Here is a 16,373-nt window from a genome sequence, read left to right as displayed (position 1 = left end):
CTTCTGTGGCTATCTTTATGCACTGGTTAGAGGGCTGTGGCCCAAGATGTCTGCAGAAACCTGAAATGAGCATCCCTCTACCCTTGACTGTATTTCAGAAAAGTGTGAGGAGTAAGATCCTGTCTGGCTAAGGTATAGGTTTCCAAACCTAGATCCTTTGTTCTGAAACCAAAGACCTTGCCCTGGGGAAGGGTGTGAAGTAGTACAAGCAACAAGATGGAGTCTCACCCAGCATCCTTTTTTGTTTTGTTTTTGTTTTTTAGCAGCTTGATACCCTGGGCCTAAAGCAAGGTTGGGTGCTTTAGCCTAGGGTTCTCCAGAATGATTTCTAATGAGAATTGGAAAGAGATGTTGGCAGCAACCATGGAAGGCAGCAATGAGAAAGTGGCTGCCAGTCTGGCTCCCTGGTGCCACAGATAGGTCTTTGGAGACCTTGTCTTCACTGCTGGAGATACAGAAGGACACCATTGGTCAGGCTGCCTTATGTCTAAACAGACCAGGTCTACATGCAGCCCTAAAAGATAGAACAAAATGCCAAACCAAATGGCACCCCGTACCCCAGAGTCTGCCTGTTCCACCTACTTGTGGGGGAACCAGTTTCTACTCAGCAGCTGAGGTCTTAGGAGGAATTCTAGCCATAGGGAAGCCAGTACCAAGTGAGAATATGCAGCCAACCTCCGATATCTCTTGTTTGGAAAACAGCAGAATGGTTAGCAGAGATGATGCACCAGGCAAGCAGAGATGAGGGGTGGGCCTAAGACTGAGAACCTAAAAGAAAAAGTCCTGCTCTTAAAAGACCTCATGCACTAGCCATATCTTGTTTCACAACAGTGTATCAGGGACTTGCAGCCAAGTCGGTAGCCGTGGTGGTAAGGACTGTCATCAGGGTAGGTTTAGGGTACTACTGAGAAGCTATGACCACTTTGGTACAAGGATGGGGTCAATAAGAGCCTCTCCTAGAGAGGGAACCCCTAGGGCTGTGGGGCCCAGAGTGAGAAGATAGGAAATAAGGTTGACTTTATGGGCACATGCTCACACAAATGTATACACACACTCAATGGTGGTGGTATTTTGATGTGCACACCCACACATTGACTTGCCTGCTGGTTAGGATCGGGTCAAGATGGACCCCACTTATTGCCCTTGGCAGTGTAGTCTGAGTTTTTCCTATACTGGCTGGAGCTCCTCCAAAACCTGGTCCCTCTGTCAGCAGGGAGTTGACTCCCCTGAGGTCAGGCCTGGGAGAAGCCTAATAGATTCCTAAGGTCTCACAGCATACTTGCCTCTGGACATTGACTGCTCACTGGGGAGCCTTGGTGACCTCAGAGCTTGGATATTCCCAGGAGCCCTCTGAAGGTTGTTCCCAGAGCATCTGAGACTCCAGCTTCCTAGAGGCAGCTTGTGACACAGAGTCACACTCTACACGGAACACGTGGACTTTGCCCTCAGCAGCTCTTCCTCTTCAGCACCTCATGCCCTCTACAGGACCCTTCAGAGGACACCCTCCTTAAGTACCCACCTCCTCTCTGGACCTTCATTTTCCTTTGAGCCCCTAATTCCCTGGGCCCCATTTTTAATTACTAGTAACCATAAGAATTAGGCAGGAGAACCTCAATTCTTCCAATGCTCAGGCCCCCTTCCTCTGATAGGACATTGTCCTCAGGTTCCCACAATCCCCCATATCTTAGCTCCCTTCAAAGTTGGCCTTGATCATAAAGATACCTAAGAGCAAAATTGTGGCAGCCTTTGGGGATCTGGACCATTGGGTGGTCAGTGGGTACTTTTGGGTAGTTGAGTACAGCTATTCCTTCTATCCTCATGAGGTCCCTCCCAGCAACATCTCCCCACAATCCTATGTGGGGGCTCCCATCTCAGGACCCCACAATTCATTGTGCTTGGCCAGAAGACAACTAAATCTCGGGGATAGGGAAGAACTGGCTTGGCCAAAGTGGGCAGAGAAGAGAAAAGACCACCGGTGTTATTGTGTCTGGTCAGCAAGACCATCTCAGCTCAATGGCCCTGGAGCAGGCCAAGGACTGCCTATGCGCCTGCTCACAGCGTCCAGTTCATCCCACTCCAGTGTGGCACTCCCTACCCCATCCCTAGACACTCCTTGTCCATCAACTGTTTTTTACCAACACATCTACTGTGTCACCTGGGCAAAGCTTCTCGAGATTCCATCTTTCCAAGAACACCTGATCCTTCCTGAAGTCTGGAACAAGTAGGTACCCACAAACTATTGTAGCCAACCTGGGCCCCTATTTGTTTATTTATTTATTTATTTGAGACAGTGTGTGTGTGTGTGTGTGTGTGTGTGTGTAGCCTTGGCTGTCCTGGAACTAGCTCTGTAAACCAGCTGGCCTCAAACTCACAGTTTCATCTGCCTCTACCTTCCGAGTTTAAAGGACTAAAGGTGTGCACCACATCCGCCCAGCATCCCTATTATTCTTAACTTGACCCACCATCTAGGCTGTTGCCCAGGCCAGCCTAGCCATGACCTTTCACCTCTATTCCTGGGCTCCAGGACAAGGAGTTCCCCAAAGGCAGCAGGGTGCTGGAGCAGCAGCAGATGAGGGTTTTGCATGAAGCAATTGGGAGAATATAGGTAAGATGGGAGAAGAAAGGGCAGGACATTGATGGGACAGAAAAGTGCAAATTGAGTGTGTCTGAGTGTGTGCTAGGCTCAGTGAAGGGTCCCTGCTGAGTACACTTGGGACCAGGTGGGCACACTTGCTTTCCAAAGGAGAGGGGCTTTATCTGAATACATGAGCGTCTACTCTCGGTCCTGAGCCTTAAGACTCAGCCTGTGCTGATCCTGGACCTATTCTGGCTCCACACCCATTCTGGGCCTGCCAGGGAGAGACCAGCCAATCTCTGACGTCTAACGTGTTCAGGGCCACACCCCCAGCTGCTGTCACCTAGAAGGTATAAATAAACCTGCTTCAAAGCTCATGGCCTGAGAATTCATACCTGTCACAGTCAGCCAGCTCCTGGATGAACACACACATCGTACCTTCCATTCCCACGTACACAGAAGAGGTGCGCCAGCTGGACCGGTACCACAGAAGGCTGTTGGCTGCTGGCCTGTGGAGGAACACCTGCCAGGTGGAGCATAGGCTGGGCCGGACCTGAAGGAGGGGGAACAAGTCAGCCTAGAGGCGCAGAGCTTTGCTGTGACCAGGGAAGAGGATCATGCCCAGGAACTGCTGACTCCTGGCTACCAGGTAAGGTCAGCTCAACCTTTCATCTATACAGTCTCAGGGTGAGGCCCCTTTATGGGAGGTGGGGCCTGGTGCCAAGGAATCGATCCTACGAACAGTACAGGTCAGAGGAGGATAGACTTTATCAGACCTGTCAAGGCCGCCGCTGCCTCCAGGAAGTGGTGACTTCGAATGCCAGAAGGCTGGAGCCCTCCTGATGTCACAGTGATGTCAGATGACTCACGTGGACTCAGTGATGACTCAGCAATCCTTGAGCCGTTTTACTTACTCACCCACTCAGGGTTGACCAGTGAGGCAGGGAGAGGGGTTATCTCTGACGTGACTGCTGGGCTCCATGGGTTATAAGGCTAGTGCTTGTGCTGTGATCAGGATGCTCGTGGCTCCTGAAGTGGCAGCCTTGCCCAGGGGAGGTCAGTGTGTTTCTAGCATTCCTCCCAGGGAAGTAGGGGAAGGGGTCAAAGAAGGCCTGAATCTTCCACATCTCATTGGACAGGAATCTGTATGATTCTGATATTGGCAGAACAGGGCAGGTGTGTGTGTCTGTCTGTCTGTCTGTCCGTCTCTCTGACTGCACAACTGTGTGAGGGGGCATGTCTGAAGCAGCCTCATTCCTCTGGCCATTGACTAAGGATCATTTTTAACCCCTGGCACTTGTTTCTGGGTTCTGGCACTTGTCCTTATCTCTACCAAACAAGCTAGCCCTAGATTCCAGGCTGCAGCTGTTAGAAACTCAGGCCTCTGTTTCTCAGAGCTTTATGGGCCCACATGTTCTCCTAACCACCCCAGAATCCTTATATGTCTGCTGGCAACTCAGACGTGTGCCATACAAATCAGGGACCCACACTGGGACCAAGTTCAAACCCCTCCTTTATCCAGAGCCACAGGTAGCTCATGAACCTGCCAGGGCCCAGTGTCCAGTTGGGTCTGGTAGAGAAGCCCCTAGCTAAGTCACTCTACTTTGGAGCTGACTTCTCCATATGGGACCTGTTAGTGTTCTTTGGTATGGGTTCAGCCTTGCAGAGCATAGACATAAATGGTAGGCGTAGTGGGCGACCCTCGTCAGCATGGGTAAGGATGGGCAACAGGTGTCCAGCCACCATGTTGGCCATCCCTAGCACATGGCCTCTATTGAAACCCATCTAGACTGTTCATGCTTGGCATACCGTGGGATTGTTGACCTTGGAATGAATGGAACAGGCTAAGTTACAGATTGGCCGTGGATGGGATTTTGGAGGTGCCTTTAGGTAGATAGTGTCCTTCATTGGAATCTTTGGGTCTGATGCAGGGGAAGAGAAGAGGTTGGTGTGACAGACTGACTTTCCAGGAAAAGGGCAGCTCGTGACGGCCTGTCTCTGTTTCACAGCTCAGAATCATGTCATCAGGCCCGCGGGTGTGGTATACAGCTCACCGCCAGAGCAGCTCCACAGCCACGGTGCCCAGGTCGCCCGGCCCAGTTGGGAGCCCCAGGTCGCCCGGCCCAGTTGGGAGCCCCAGGTCCCCTGGCTCAGTTGGGAGCCCCAGGTCCCCCAGTACTCCTGGCTCAGAGAAGGTGGCCTCCCCACTAGAGTGTTCCATCTGCTTCTCAGGCTATGACAACATCTTCAAGACACCCAAGGAGCTCTCCTGTACTCATGTCTTCTGCCTTGAGTGTTTGGCTAGGCTGGCAGCTGCCCAGCCTGCAGGCCATCCTGGCAGAGAAGCTGTACCCTGCCCATTCTGCCGGCAGCCCACCACTGTACCTGCTGCTGGGGCTCCTGCGCTGCGTACCAGCCGTCAGCTGCAGGCCAAGATGCCAGTGCACTTGCAGAGAGAGGAGCCCGTGTGGCTTGAGGGCACCAAACTGTGTTGCCGCCCCTTGTCCACTACTTCTGGCCAAGGGGCCAGTGACTTTGTGTGTGTGGATGTAGGCCTGAGCAAACCAGCGGAACCCACACTGCCTGCACCTGTCCAGGACCCCCCTGAACCCAGGCGAGGCTGGCTGGCCCGCTGCTGGACACGGTTTGGAGACTGGCGTCAGGTAGCACTGATTTCTGTGCTGTTGCTGTTGTTATTTTGTGTGGTCCTCTGGCCTGTGCACTGTGCATTCAAAACTGGAAATCTGCGCTGCATTAACCGGCCATCTGTAGTCACTGCCACTGTCACTTCGACTACTGACACGCTCTTTTTTGGGCTCCTAGCCAACAAATAGGGTCAACACTTCATTCAGGCCAACTGTCCCGCTTGCTCCATGGATGGATCCTGACCTAACAAGGTCAAGGACACAGCAGCTTTGGGAGTTGGTTTCCCAGAACCAAAGACACGTATGTGTCCCTCACTCTCTAGGGCTAGGTGCCAATAGGAAGAAAAAGGTCTTCAAAGCCTCTAAGAAATACAGGCGTCTAAGGGCTCCAGAAACTGCCCTCTGACCCTGTCATACAGATGGGGAAAGGAACCCAGGACCTTCCTGGACACACCGAAGTCCCCAAAAGGCAGAAGTTTGCCATCCTTTTTTTTTTTTTAATTAAATTTATTTATTTTATACCCTGACTGAAGTTTCCTCCCCCGCTCCCTTCTTTCTCAAGACATTTTACCAGGGTCTTTCCTAGTTCCTTTCTTTGGGAAGGGCTGGACCCTTCCACTCAGTGGAGACACTGAACAGCTAGTTCTCTTAATAAGAGTGACAGTGGAAAGGTAGGGCACCTCTGCCCATTCACAGCAGAGATGTGTCTTCTGCCTCTGGCCATTATGAATGGTACATTTCAAAATAAATTATTTTGTATAAATACTGTTTCTCTGTGTACCTCTTCTTCATCCCCCGCCATTCAGGTTTGTCCTGTTAGTCTCCCACTCCATATTCCCACAATCCAACCTCCACCCAGGTGACCTGACTGGATCACAGTAGGACCAAAGCTGGGGAGGGGGCAAGAACCAGCATTCATCCTTACTGGCTTCAGAAGGGCAAGGACAACTCTTGACTTGGCTGGTACCCAACATCGTGAAGCTGATAACCTGTAGTGATCCGAAAACCTATAGACCATAGGACCCTTCCAGCAGACCCCAGCCTTCTTTGGGCAAGCCTGGATACTGAAACAGCAAAGTTTAATGTCATGAGGGTCACAGCCACCCAGGTTCTGCCATTAGCCCTAGAAATTCTGTACTACAAGGTTGAGTATGACCAGGAGAGCCCAGGCCAGTTCCAGCTTGGGCAAGTCTCAGCCTCCTCACCTAAGGTCAAATCAGCTGTGCTTTTGGTTAGGGCAGAGAGGAGATTTACAGAGGTCCTAGAGAATCTGGATCCAGCTGTGGGGAGCAGGGGAATCCTAACACACCCCTGGCCCCAATGCCAGTAGATACAGAACTGAGAACTTTACTGAAGATGCCAGAAAGCCACAGACCACCCGTGACGGGGAAAGGTTCTTCCATGTCCCATGGGCTAGTGACATTGCATCCTGTCATCCATAGTGATGCACACATGTGGAGTCACACTCATGTCACTGGGAGGGTCAGGTATGTGAGAATTTCCATATGGTGACATGAGCATCACACATCTCACATGTGCTGTCATTCCACAAGCCTTATACCCTGTGACCAAAACAATGCTGAATCATCACACGGACCAGGTTAAAGGACAGGTCAAGTCAGGCTCAGACTATCGCTATCGTTGTCGCTAAAGTCACAAACAGAACTACACAATGTCGGGAATTGTGGCACACACAGGTTCACATATAGTCACTTGTCACAATCCTGGAACCGGGCCAGGACCCTGGGATCACCAAATGCTCCTCCCACGGCTGGCACCCAGGCTTGTCTGGATTGAGGAGCAGCTCCTGGGATGTTTTTCACAGCTTCAGTCATGGTCAGTCAGTAAATGGTACCCCGGGTTTCCCTAGCCACCTGTAGAGCCCAGGTTATTCTGGTACCCGGTCCTGATCCCCGTCGAGATCCCCAGGCACCCAAGATGCTGCGGGCAGCAGGTACCACTCAGGTCGGGGGCTGTGGCTGACCTCAAGCCGCCATTCAGATACTCTGGCTCCTCCCAGTGCTCACTCTTTGCACGCTGGCGCCTCCCCTCCCCACCCTTTCGGGCGGTCTCAGCTTCTGGTCTTCGGTTGCCGCTGCTGCGTCAAGATGCAAGCCTTCCTAAGGCAGCCTCAATTTGAACCGGTGGCCAGCGCCCGCGGTGGTGGTCGTTGCTCGCCACCAACTGTGTATCGTTATTCCATAAGGCAATGTCTCAGTCCAAGCCTGGGTGTGGCCTAAATGGTGAGGCGCGGATCAGCGGGTCCCAAAGGGAGGCAAGGAGAGGAGGAGTGCAGGGGTGGGGTCGGGGAGGAGGCAGGACCCAGAGAGGAAGGTGGCTCTTTGGGGAAGTGGCCAACTGGCAAAGGTGAGTCTGGAGGTGGATTCGTAGGGTGGGAGTGGGGATTGTGCTGCGCAGCTCAAGTGTCTGCGTCCGCAGTCAACAGGAACATTAGAAACTGCTGTTGGCCCTATGAGGGCCACTGGCGGCTTGTTGGACCTGTATGGATCCCGGTGGCCCATCCCCGTCACATCAGAGATACACTACACATTACTTCTGACTTTGTCTCGCCGCTATGGACCAGGCTCATCTCCAGGAATCTTCAGGACGTCAGCGGGCTCCCGCAGGACTTCTCCAGCCAAAGTGGAGCCCGCTGAGGTACGACTACCAATGCTGGAGCCGCCTGCTCGGTTGTGGAGTTCATGGAAGAGAAACACGAATTGCTGGGACCCTCGTGGGTGGACATAGAGCTAAGCCAGAAATGATCACTTGGAGGGACTGATGATTCAAGACCACAATCAAATAGGAAACCTAGGAAATTCTAGGAGTGGGACAGAGACCCCAAGTGTTTTAGGTTCCCAGGGAAGGAAAGAAAGGGCAAGATGGGTAACACTGAGTTCTATTTGGGAAAAGTCACTCTTAGGGACTTCTGAGGAACTACACTTTCCACAGCTTCCACCCACAATGCAGGCAGAGAGAATCTGTACTACTTAATACAAAAAGGATACCAAAGCTGATTTGGGTCAGGAAGGACATGGGAGGAGGGGAGAGCTAGGTCTGGAGTTGAGAACTTATTTTGGCTTCCCTTTCTGTGATCAAATACCACGACAAAAAGCAACTTGGGGAGAAAAGGGTTTATTTCAGTTTACAGATTATGGTGCATTATGAAGGGAAGTCAGGGCAGGAGCTCAAGGCAGGAACCTGGTGGCAGGAACAGCAGATCACAGAGGAATCCCGCTTACTATCTTGTTTCCTATGTGTAGGCAGAGACTGCGCCTTCATTTCCCAACTGCCCAGACCCGAATAATTACACAGAAACTATATTAGTTACAACATTGTTTGGCCAATGGCTTGTACATATTTCTATCTAGCTCTTACATCTTAATTTGACCTATTTCTATTAATCTCCTTTTTTCTGTCTAAATAAAAAGAAAGGTTTTAACTTTAACATAGTAAAATTACATATAACAAAACAGTTATCAAGCAAGAATTATAGTTACAATATTTAGTCTATTTATATTTGGTAAGTGAAGGAAAATACTCTGCTATTTATCCTATCTTTGTGAGTCTAAAGCTTTATGTTTAATTTATCTTTCATCATAACTAAGGAACACTAACTATAACTTTTTTTTTTTTTTTTTTTTTTTTTTTGTTTTTCGAGGCAAGATTTCTCCTTTAGCTTTGGTGCCTGTCCTGGAACTAGCTCTTGTAGACCAGGCTGGCCTCGAACTCCCAGAGATCTGCCTGCCTCTGCCTCCCAAGTGCTGGGATTAAGGGCATGCGCCACCACCACTCGGCCAACTATAACTATCTTTAACTCCATCAAAGATCCTAGAAGGATATACTATTATCTAAGTAAACAGGAAGTGCATTGTAAACAACTTCCAAAGTTCTACAATTGGCAGAGACTTCTTGCTGCCTGGACAGTCACCCAAAATTCTTCTGTAACATTGGATCATCCATCTTCAGCCTACAGGCCCATAATATCTGGCAGACTTTTCAGTGAAGCAGGAAATTTGAAGACCTGTTTTGCCTTGTACTGGTAAAGTTCGTCTCTTTCTTTCTTTCTTTCTTTCTTTCTTTCTTCTTTCTTTCTTTCTTCTTTCTTTCTCTTTCTTCTTCCTTCTGTTTTCTGTAGAATGTCTAACAGGGTGTTTTTGTTTTTTTGTTTTGTTTTGTTTTGCTTTGTGTGAAGCAGGAATCCTGAAGGACCATCTTTTGGAAAGTTCAGCAGTCACTTTTTTGTGTGTCCTGCATGTCCAGTTCATACAGCATACCATCAAGCAGTTTCTTGCAAAATAGCTAGCCTTGTCATATTGAAGGCAAATTCCATAATGAGCTTTTTCAATCCCCATCAACCTCTCTGAAGTAACTGGTGCTGCCAGAAGCAGACATGTCTCACTGTCAAGAAAAGTCTAAGTTCTTAAAACCTTTTAAATGCCATATTCTGTAGGGCTTTGAAAGATTTGAAGAATACCTATCCATCTGAAATATATCTCTGTATATCTAGAAAACCTATCTAATATGACTACAAGTTTGACTATTATAGATAATTATCTATTTTTAATTATATGTATTTTTAATTATACATTTTATATATATATATTTTATATATATATATATATTTTTTTTTTGGTTTTTCGAGACAGGGTTTCTTTTTTTTTTTTTTTGGTTTTTTGAGACAGGGTTTCTCTGTGGCTTTGGAGCCTGTCCTGGAACTAGCTCTTGTAGACCAGGCTGGTCTCGAACTCACAGAGATCCGCCTGCTTCTGCCTCCCGAGTGCTGGGATTAAAGGCGTGCGCCACCATCGCCCGGCTGAGACAGGGTTTCTCTGTAGTTTTGGAGCCTGTCCTGGAACTAGCTCTTGTAGACCAGGCTGGTCTCGAACTCACAAAGATCCGCCTGCCTCTGCCTCCCGAGTGCTGGGATTAAAGGCGTGCGCCACCACCGCCCGGCTTATACATTATATTTTTAAATGAGCTGTATAAACATAATACCTTAAATAAGAGTAGAAATATACATATACAAAATTGATCTTAAATTTGTGTCAATAAACCAAAGTCCATACCAAGGTAAAATGTTCATTCCTATATCATATCATACACCCCCTTTTTTTTTTTTATCAATCCCCTTTAAACATTTATAAACAATCATTTTGGGAATTGGGGCATAGTTCTCTCCAAACTTCTTCCTGCTGTTTGTTGGGTGAAGTAGTTTTAGGGTTCATGGAGATCTTTCAGGGGTCTTGTTCCATCAAACCATACTAGTCTAGAAGTAATCAGCGGGTTTTCCTCTTCTGCGGAAGCAAAAGCGGAACCACTTCTCCAAAGTAGCATATCCTTAAACTCAAATTTTGAAGTCAAGATACCTTTAAAATTGTTTCCCATGAGTTAGACAGAAAGATTTCAATAATGATGGCACAAGTCATTTTACGGCTTGTCAGCCAAAAAAATGAGGGCTAGGGTGTAGTGGCATTTCATTTGTATTTTAATAAATAAAGCTTGCCTGAAGTTCAGAGAGTAAAACAGTCTTACTGGTCAGCCTCACAGACCAAGCAGTGGTAACACACACCTTTAATCCCAGTAGCCATACTAGTTACCATAGAATTTGAGCAGTGCATGCCTTTAATCCCAGAGGTGTTTGCCTTTAACCCCAGAATTAGAGAGGATTATAAAACAGGAGGAGACAGCTCTCAGACACAGTCTCATTCTCAGATTCTTGGAGACAGGATTGCCATTTCTGACTGAGGTAGAGGTAAGAGCCAGTGGTTGGCCGTTTTGCTTTTCTTTTCTTTTCTTTTCTTTTTTTTTTTTTTTTTTGAATTTTTTGAGACAGGGTTTCTCCGTAGCTTTTGGTTCCTGTCCTGGAACTAGCTCTTATAGACCAGGCTGGCCTCACAGAGATCTGCCTGCCTCTGCCTCCCGAGTGCTGGGCTTAAAGGCGTGCGCCACCACCGCCCGGCCCGGTTTACTTTTCTGACCTTAAGACTGAACTCCAGTATCTGTCTCTGAGTTTTTGTTAATTGTGCTTCACTGGGGTGCTGAGGGGAAGGACGTGAGTCCAAAAGACAAGAAGGCACGGAGGCTGAAGGGCTGAGCCTGAAGGACACTTAGACCTAAGAAATGAAGGGTTGGGTGGGCGGATTGTTGGGACATGGAGTCTGAGACACAAAAAGCCTCACTTGTGGGGAATTCCCCCAGGTGATTGTCAGGCGAGAGCCAACCAGGATGAGGGGTTCCCACCAATTGTTGCCAGCTAAACAATATATAAAAAGCAGTGAGAATAATAGGAATTGTTCATTTTTTTTAAGCTCTCAAGTAAGTGACTTTATTCCTGTCCATTATCACAGACATTTACAGAACCATAACATGACTTCACCTTAAAAAATAATCTGTAAGGCCGGGCGGTGGTGGCGCATGCCTTTAATCCCAGCACTTGGGAGGCAGAGGCAGGCGGATCTCTGTGAGTTCGAGGCCAGCCTGGTCTACAAGAGCTAGTTCCAGGACAGGCTCCAAAACTACAGAGAGACCCTGTCTCGAAAAAGCAAATAATAATAATAATAATAATAATAATCTGTAAGGGGCTGGAGGAATGGCTGGGGCTGGAGAGATGGCTCAGAGGTTAAGAGTACTGGTTGCTCTTTCAGAGGTCCTGAATTCAATTCCTAGCAATCACATGGTGGCTCACAACCATCTTTAATGAGATCTGGTGCCCTCTTCTGGCAAGCAGGCAGAACACTGTATAATAAATAATTTTTTTCCTCTGATAATTTTTTATTACTTTATAAATAATAGGAATCAAAATTTCCACTTCCTCCCCTCTTCCCACTTCCCTCCCACTTTCCCCTCCCCCTCCCCATTCTAAAAACAAAACATATAAATTGCGTGTGGTAGCGTATGCCTTTAATCCCAGCAATTGGGAGGCAGAGTCAAGTGGGTCTCTGAGTTCGAAACCATCCTTGTCTATAGAATGAGTTCCAGGACAACCAGACCTATACAAAAAAACTCTGCCTTAAAAAAACAAAACAAGCTGGGCGGTGGTGGCACACGCCTTTAATCCCAGCACTCGGGAGGCAGAGGCAGGCGGATCTCTCTGAGTTCGAGGACAGCCTGGTCTACAAGAGCTAGTTCCAGGACAGGAACCAAAAGCTACGGAGAAACCCTGTCTCGAAAATAAAAAAATAAATAAATAAATAAAGCAGTGATATACACAGCACAAAATACAAAATAGTTCAGCCAGTTGCAGAAGCAACCTTTAATAATCAAAATGGAAAAGTGAAAAAAAAGGATGGAGCGAATTTCCCAACTTACTTCTGCTTAAGACATTATGTAGTCAGGCACCAAACATAGTGGTGCGTGCCTTTAATCCCAGCACTTGGGAGGCAGAGGCAGGCCAATTTGGTCTACATAGTGAGTCCCAGGACAGCCAAGGCTACATAGTGAGATCCTGTCTTGAAAAAAAACAAACATGTCATGTAGCATCTTACAATGCCCTATAGGTTGATGCATACATGTGTATAGGTGCATATAGGTCTACATATGTGATACATTTTCTTTCCCATACATATTACACAGAAATTATTTGCAGTTCAGTTTAAGACATGCTTTTTTTTTTTTTTTTTTTAGATTTATTTATTTTATGTAAGAATCCTCTATCTTCATGTATGCCTTTATGCCAGCAGAGGGCATCAGATCGATCCCACTACAGATGGTTGTGAGCCACTATGTGGTTGCTGAGAACTGAATTCAGGATCTCTGGAAGAGCAGCCAGTGCTCTTAACCTCTGAGCCATCTCTCCAGCCCTAATTTAACAATTCCACCTGGTTGATATGACGTCATGATACTGATAGCGCTACTGCAAGACCGGTTTTGAGTATCAGCTGCACAAGACGGTTCCAACTTGGTTAGCTGAAATGGTGCACGTCTTTTACAACATTCTGGCCAGACCTCCACAAAACACTCAGAGACTATTTGCTATCTTACCAGACATTAATCTTGAAATTTAACCACCATTTTACTTTCATAGGATCCCCCAGAAAGAACGTCACCCCCATGACAGCTGGAAGTAATTCTAGAGGACGACGCCCCCTCTCTCACTAAAGTTTGTCCTTGAGTTTATGGACATCATTTAGGGGTTGATTATAATTCGTATATGGTTGAGGGTTGGGGAAGGAATTTTACAAGCTCAGGGATCTTTTTGGGAAAAAAAAGAGGGATAGTTGGATGATGGGATAATAGATTGGTACTTGTGAGTTATTGTTTTTAGACAATTATATTGGATGATAGGATAGTAGATAGATTGGTACTTGTGAGTTTTTAGACAATTATATTGGCATCGATTCTTGTATATTGATACAAAGTTAAATTATATTGACTATTGTATGCATGCATGCTTCTACCTCTGTTTTAAACATTTTTTATGTATTGATATATACATTGTATTGATATATGTATATTTACTATATTGCAGTGTATATTTCTACCTCTGATTAAGATACTTATATATTGTTTTTGTATTGATATATATTTACCATATTGCAATGTATATTTGAACATTGTTTACATTTGGAGGTCATTGTCCTCATTTATTGCACAGTTGTTTATTGTCTTAGTCTTTAAGTTAGATAGGTATTGAGAATTATATAGATCAATAGTCATCTATGTTTGTCATTTATAATTAGACTAATCAGGTTCTTTAGATACATAGAGATTATATTCAGTATACATAATGTTCAACCTCTTCAAAGAGCTGTAGAAAATGGCCTTTAATCTAACTTAGAGTTCTGTGGTAGAGAGACACAATCGCTCCTGGCAACACCATCTATTCCCGAGAGAATGTTGAGAACCAAACACTCCACCTGGAGCCTTTCTTCTTGGCAGAACTGGCCTTTGGGCAAAGAAATACCCATATCTCACTGACAGAGATACAAAGTATCCGTAAATGGATAAAACAGGACTGTAATATCCTGCCAAGACAGGGTAAGATAGTTTTGAAAAGTTTCTTGCCTTTGAAAATGGTATGTCAGTTACGTTAGGCCTTAGGCAAAGTTGGTTGCTTCAACGCTGCAAACGTGACCTTGGGTGATTGCCCAGGTAGCCAGTTGTCTCTGTGATTTGTTGCATGTTTTGGAAGTTGTTTGATTGCACTTCCTAATTACTCGGGTAACATTATTTCCCTTCTTAGATCTTCGATGGAGTTGAAGACTATGTAAATGTAGTTACTTTCCACTCATGACTTGGCCAAGTTATTTATTATACAAGACTTAAGCTAGTTAGAATAGGATTTTTGTACTTATTGTATATAATTTCGTAGTAGGCTTAGAACTCTCTTACCTAAACAAAAGGGGGAGGTGCTGCGAGAGCTCCTTCAGCCAACAGCCGCTGAGTAGGACAATTCTAATGTGCTACGCCACTGAATCACATTCGGACCTGCTTTCTTCACAAAAGTTGGTTTGGTGTGACTGAGATTCCCTTTTTAACTCCACACTGACGAGTAGCTTTCTGTAGTAGTTCTGTGAAGGGCTGACTATGGTGGTTTTCTTGAAATGTGGTAATAACTTACACATTCATGTCATGCTGGCGGAGTAACTCTTACTCTGAAAATGATTTAAGAAATTTCCTCGCCAGGCGATAGTGGCGCACGCCTTTAATCCCAGCACTCGGGAGGCAGAGATCTCTGTGAGTTCGAGACCAGCCTGGTCTACAGAGCTAGTTCCAGGACAGGCTCCAAAGCCACAGAGAAACCCTGTCTCGAAAAACCAAAAAGAAAAAAAAGAAAAAAAAAAAAGAAATTTCCTCACCTCATTTTGCTTCATGCCTTGGAGTGCCCAGCTGGTTACTAAAACTCATATTATTGGGATAGTTCTTGGAAATACCGACCATATCTCCTGAGCCTAAAGAGTCATTCATGAGATTGGACTCTATTCCTCCTAATCCACCATGGGCCCATCTCACCCAGGGCCTATTGGAAAATTAGGTCTGTTAGGCCCAGAAGGTACTGCATCCTAGAAGACCTATTTAATTCCCAGGAGACACTAAAGAATATGGTATTAAATTGGCATCTTTTGGGTTTGGCCAAGGTTTACCATCTGGACCCATGTTCATTCCATGCATTCCAGGGTCACCTAAAGTATTCAGTAGGACTCTCACCACATCTCCATACTTGTATGATCCTAAAGGCACCACCATTCCTCTTGGAGGAGTCAAACCTATGTTTGGATGTCCATGGCCTCCTGAGTGCTGGCATTAAAGGGAGGTTTTTTTTTTTTTTTTTTTTTTTAAGTTTTATAGGGAGTTTTTGGAGTTTTAGAGACTTTGGGTATTTGGAGATGGAACTTTTATAGGTTTAAACGTTTTATATCGTATGTGTAGGTACTACTACAAATGTCCTCTGGAACTGTAGTTACAGGCAGCTATGAGCCTTCTGACATGGGTCCAGGCTCCAGTCCTCTGGAAGACCAGCAAGTGCTCTTAATCACTGATCGATCTTTCCACCTAGCCCCTATTTTTGTTTTTAAATAGGGTTTCATTATGTAGTTCTAACTGTACTGGAACTCACTACATAAACCAGGCTAGCTTTGAACTCACAAAGCTCTACCTATGCCTCCAAAGTGCTGAAATTAAAGGCATGTATCACTATGCCCTACTTTTTGATTTATGTGTTTGAATGTTTGCCTGCAAGTACACATGTACACTATAAGCATACCTGATGCCATCAATGTCAGAAGAGGGTGTGTGATCCCCAGGAACTGGAGCCACCATGTGGGTACTAGGAACCGAGCCCTGGTCCTGTGCAAGTGCAGCAAATGCTCTTAACTGTTGAACCATCTCTCCAACTTCCTCCCAACCCCCAGCACCCTCCCCCCTCTTTTTTTGGGGACAAGGACATTATAATATGTAGTCCTGGCTAGCCTGGAATTTGATGTTATAGACCAGGCTGGCCTTGAACCAACTGAGATCTGTCTACTTCTGCCTCCGGGAGAGTTGGGACTAAAGGCATGTGGCCCCCACTTTTGAATAAAGGATGTATATAGGCTTCCAGGCTTAAGAAACATGAAGCAGGGGCTGGTGAGATGGCTCAGCGGTTAAGAGTATTGCCTGCTCTTCCGAAGGTCCTGAGTTCAATTCCCAGCAACCACATGGTGGCTCACAAC

At 46.4% G+C, this 16,373-nt stretch overlaps 1 protein-coding gene and 1 pseudogene across 2 annotated transcripts; one reads left to right on the top strand and one right to left on the bottom strand.

Annotated features, from left to right (window-relative positions):
• The first annotated feature begins 79 nt into the window (after window positions 1–79).
• Rnf223 (ring finger protein 223) lies at window positions 80–5,854 on the top strand. Of its 2 annotated transcripts, none has more exons than XM_057784676.1 (3): window positions 80–2,221; window positions 3,035–3,224; window positions 4,585–5,854. In XM_057784676.1, exon 3 carries the CDS (start codon window positions 4,594–4,596, stop codon window positions 5,407–5,409), a length of 816 nt encoding a protein of 271 aa, XP_057640659.1. In that variant the 5' UTR covers window positions 80–2,221; window positions 3,035–3,224; window positions 4,585–4,593; the 3' UTR covers window positions 5,410–5,854. The 2 variants fall into 2 exon arrangements, with proteins under 2 accessions (XP_057640659.1, XP_057640658.1); XM_057784675.1 differs by having other exon boundaries at window positions 2,980–3,224.
• Window positions 5,855–14,786: 8,932 nt separating this feature from the next.
• On the bottom strand, window positions 14,787–15,935 carry LOC130883549 (single-stranded DNA-binding protein 2-like; annotated as a pseudogene).
• Between the last annotated feature and the right edge of the window lie 438 nt (window positions 15,936–16,373).

The sequence above is a fragment of the Chionomys nivalis genome, chromosome 11, assembly GCF_950005125.1.
Source record: "Chionomys nivalis chromosome 11, mChiNiv1.1, whole genome shotgun sequence".
In the NCBI taxonomy this organism is placed as follows: domain Eukaryota; kingdom Metazoa; phylum Chordata; class Mammalia; order Rodentia; family Cricetidae; genus Chionomys; species Chionomys nivalis.
Note: the sequence above shows the minus strand (reverse complement) of the source record. Positions and strands in the feature narration are given on the sequence as shown.

Bases quoted from the DNA above. Each gene is read 5' to 3' on its own strand.
- Rnf223 (XM_057784676.1), top strand. From the start codon at position 4,594: ATGTCATCAGGCCCGCGGGTGTGGTATACAGCTCACCGCCAGAGCAGC.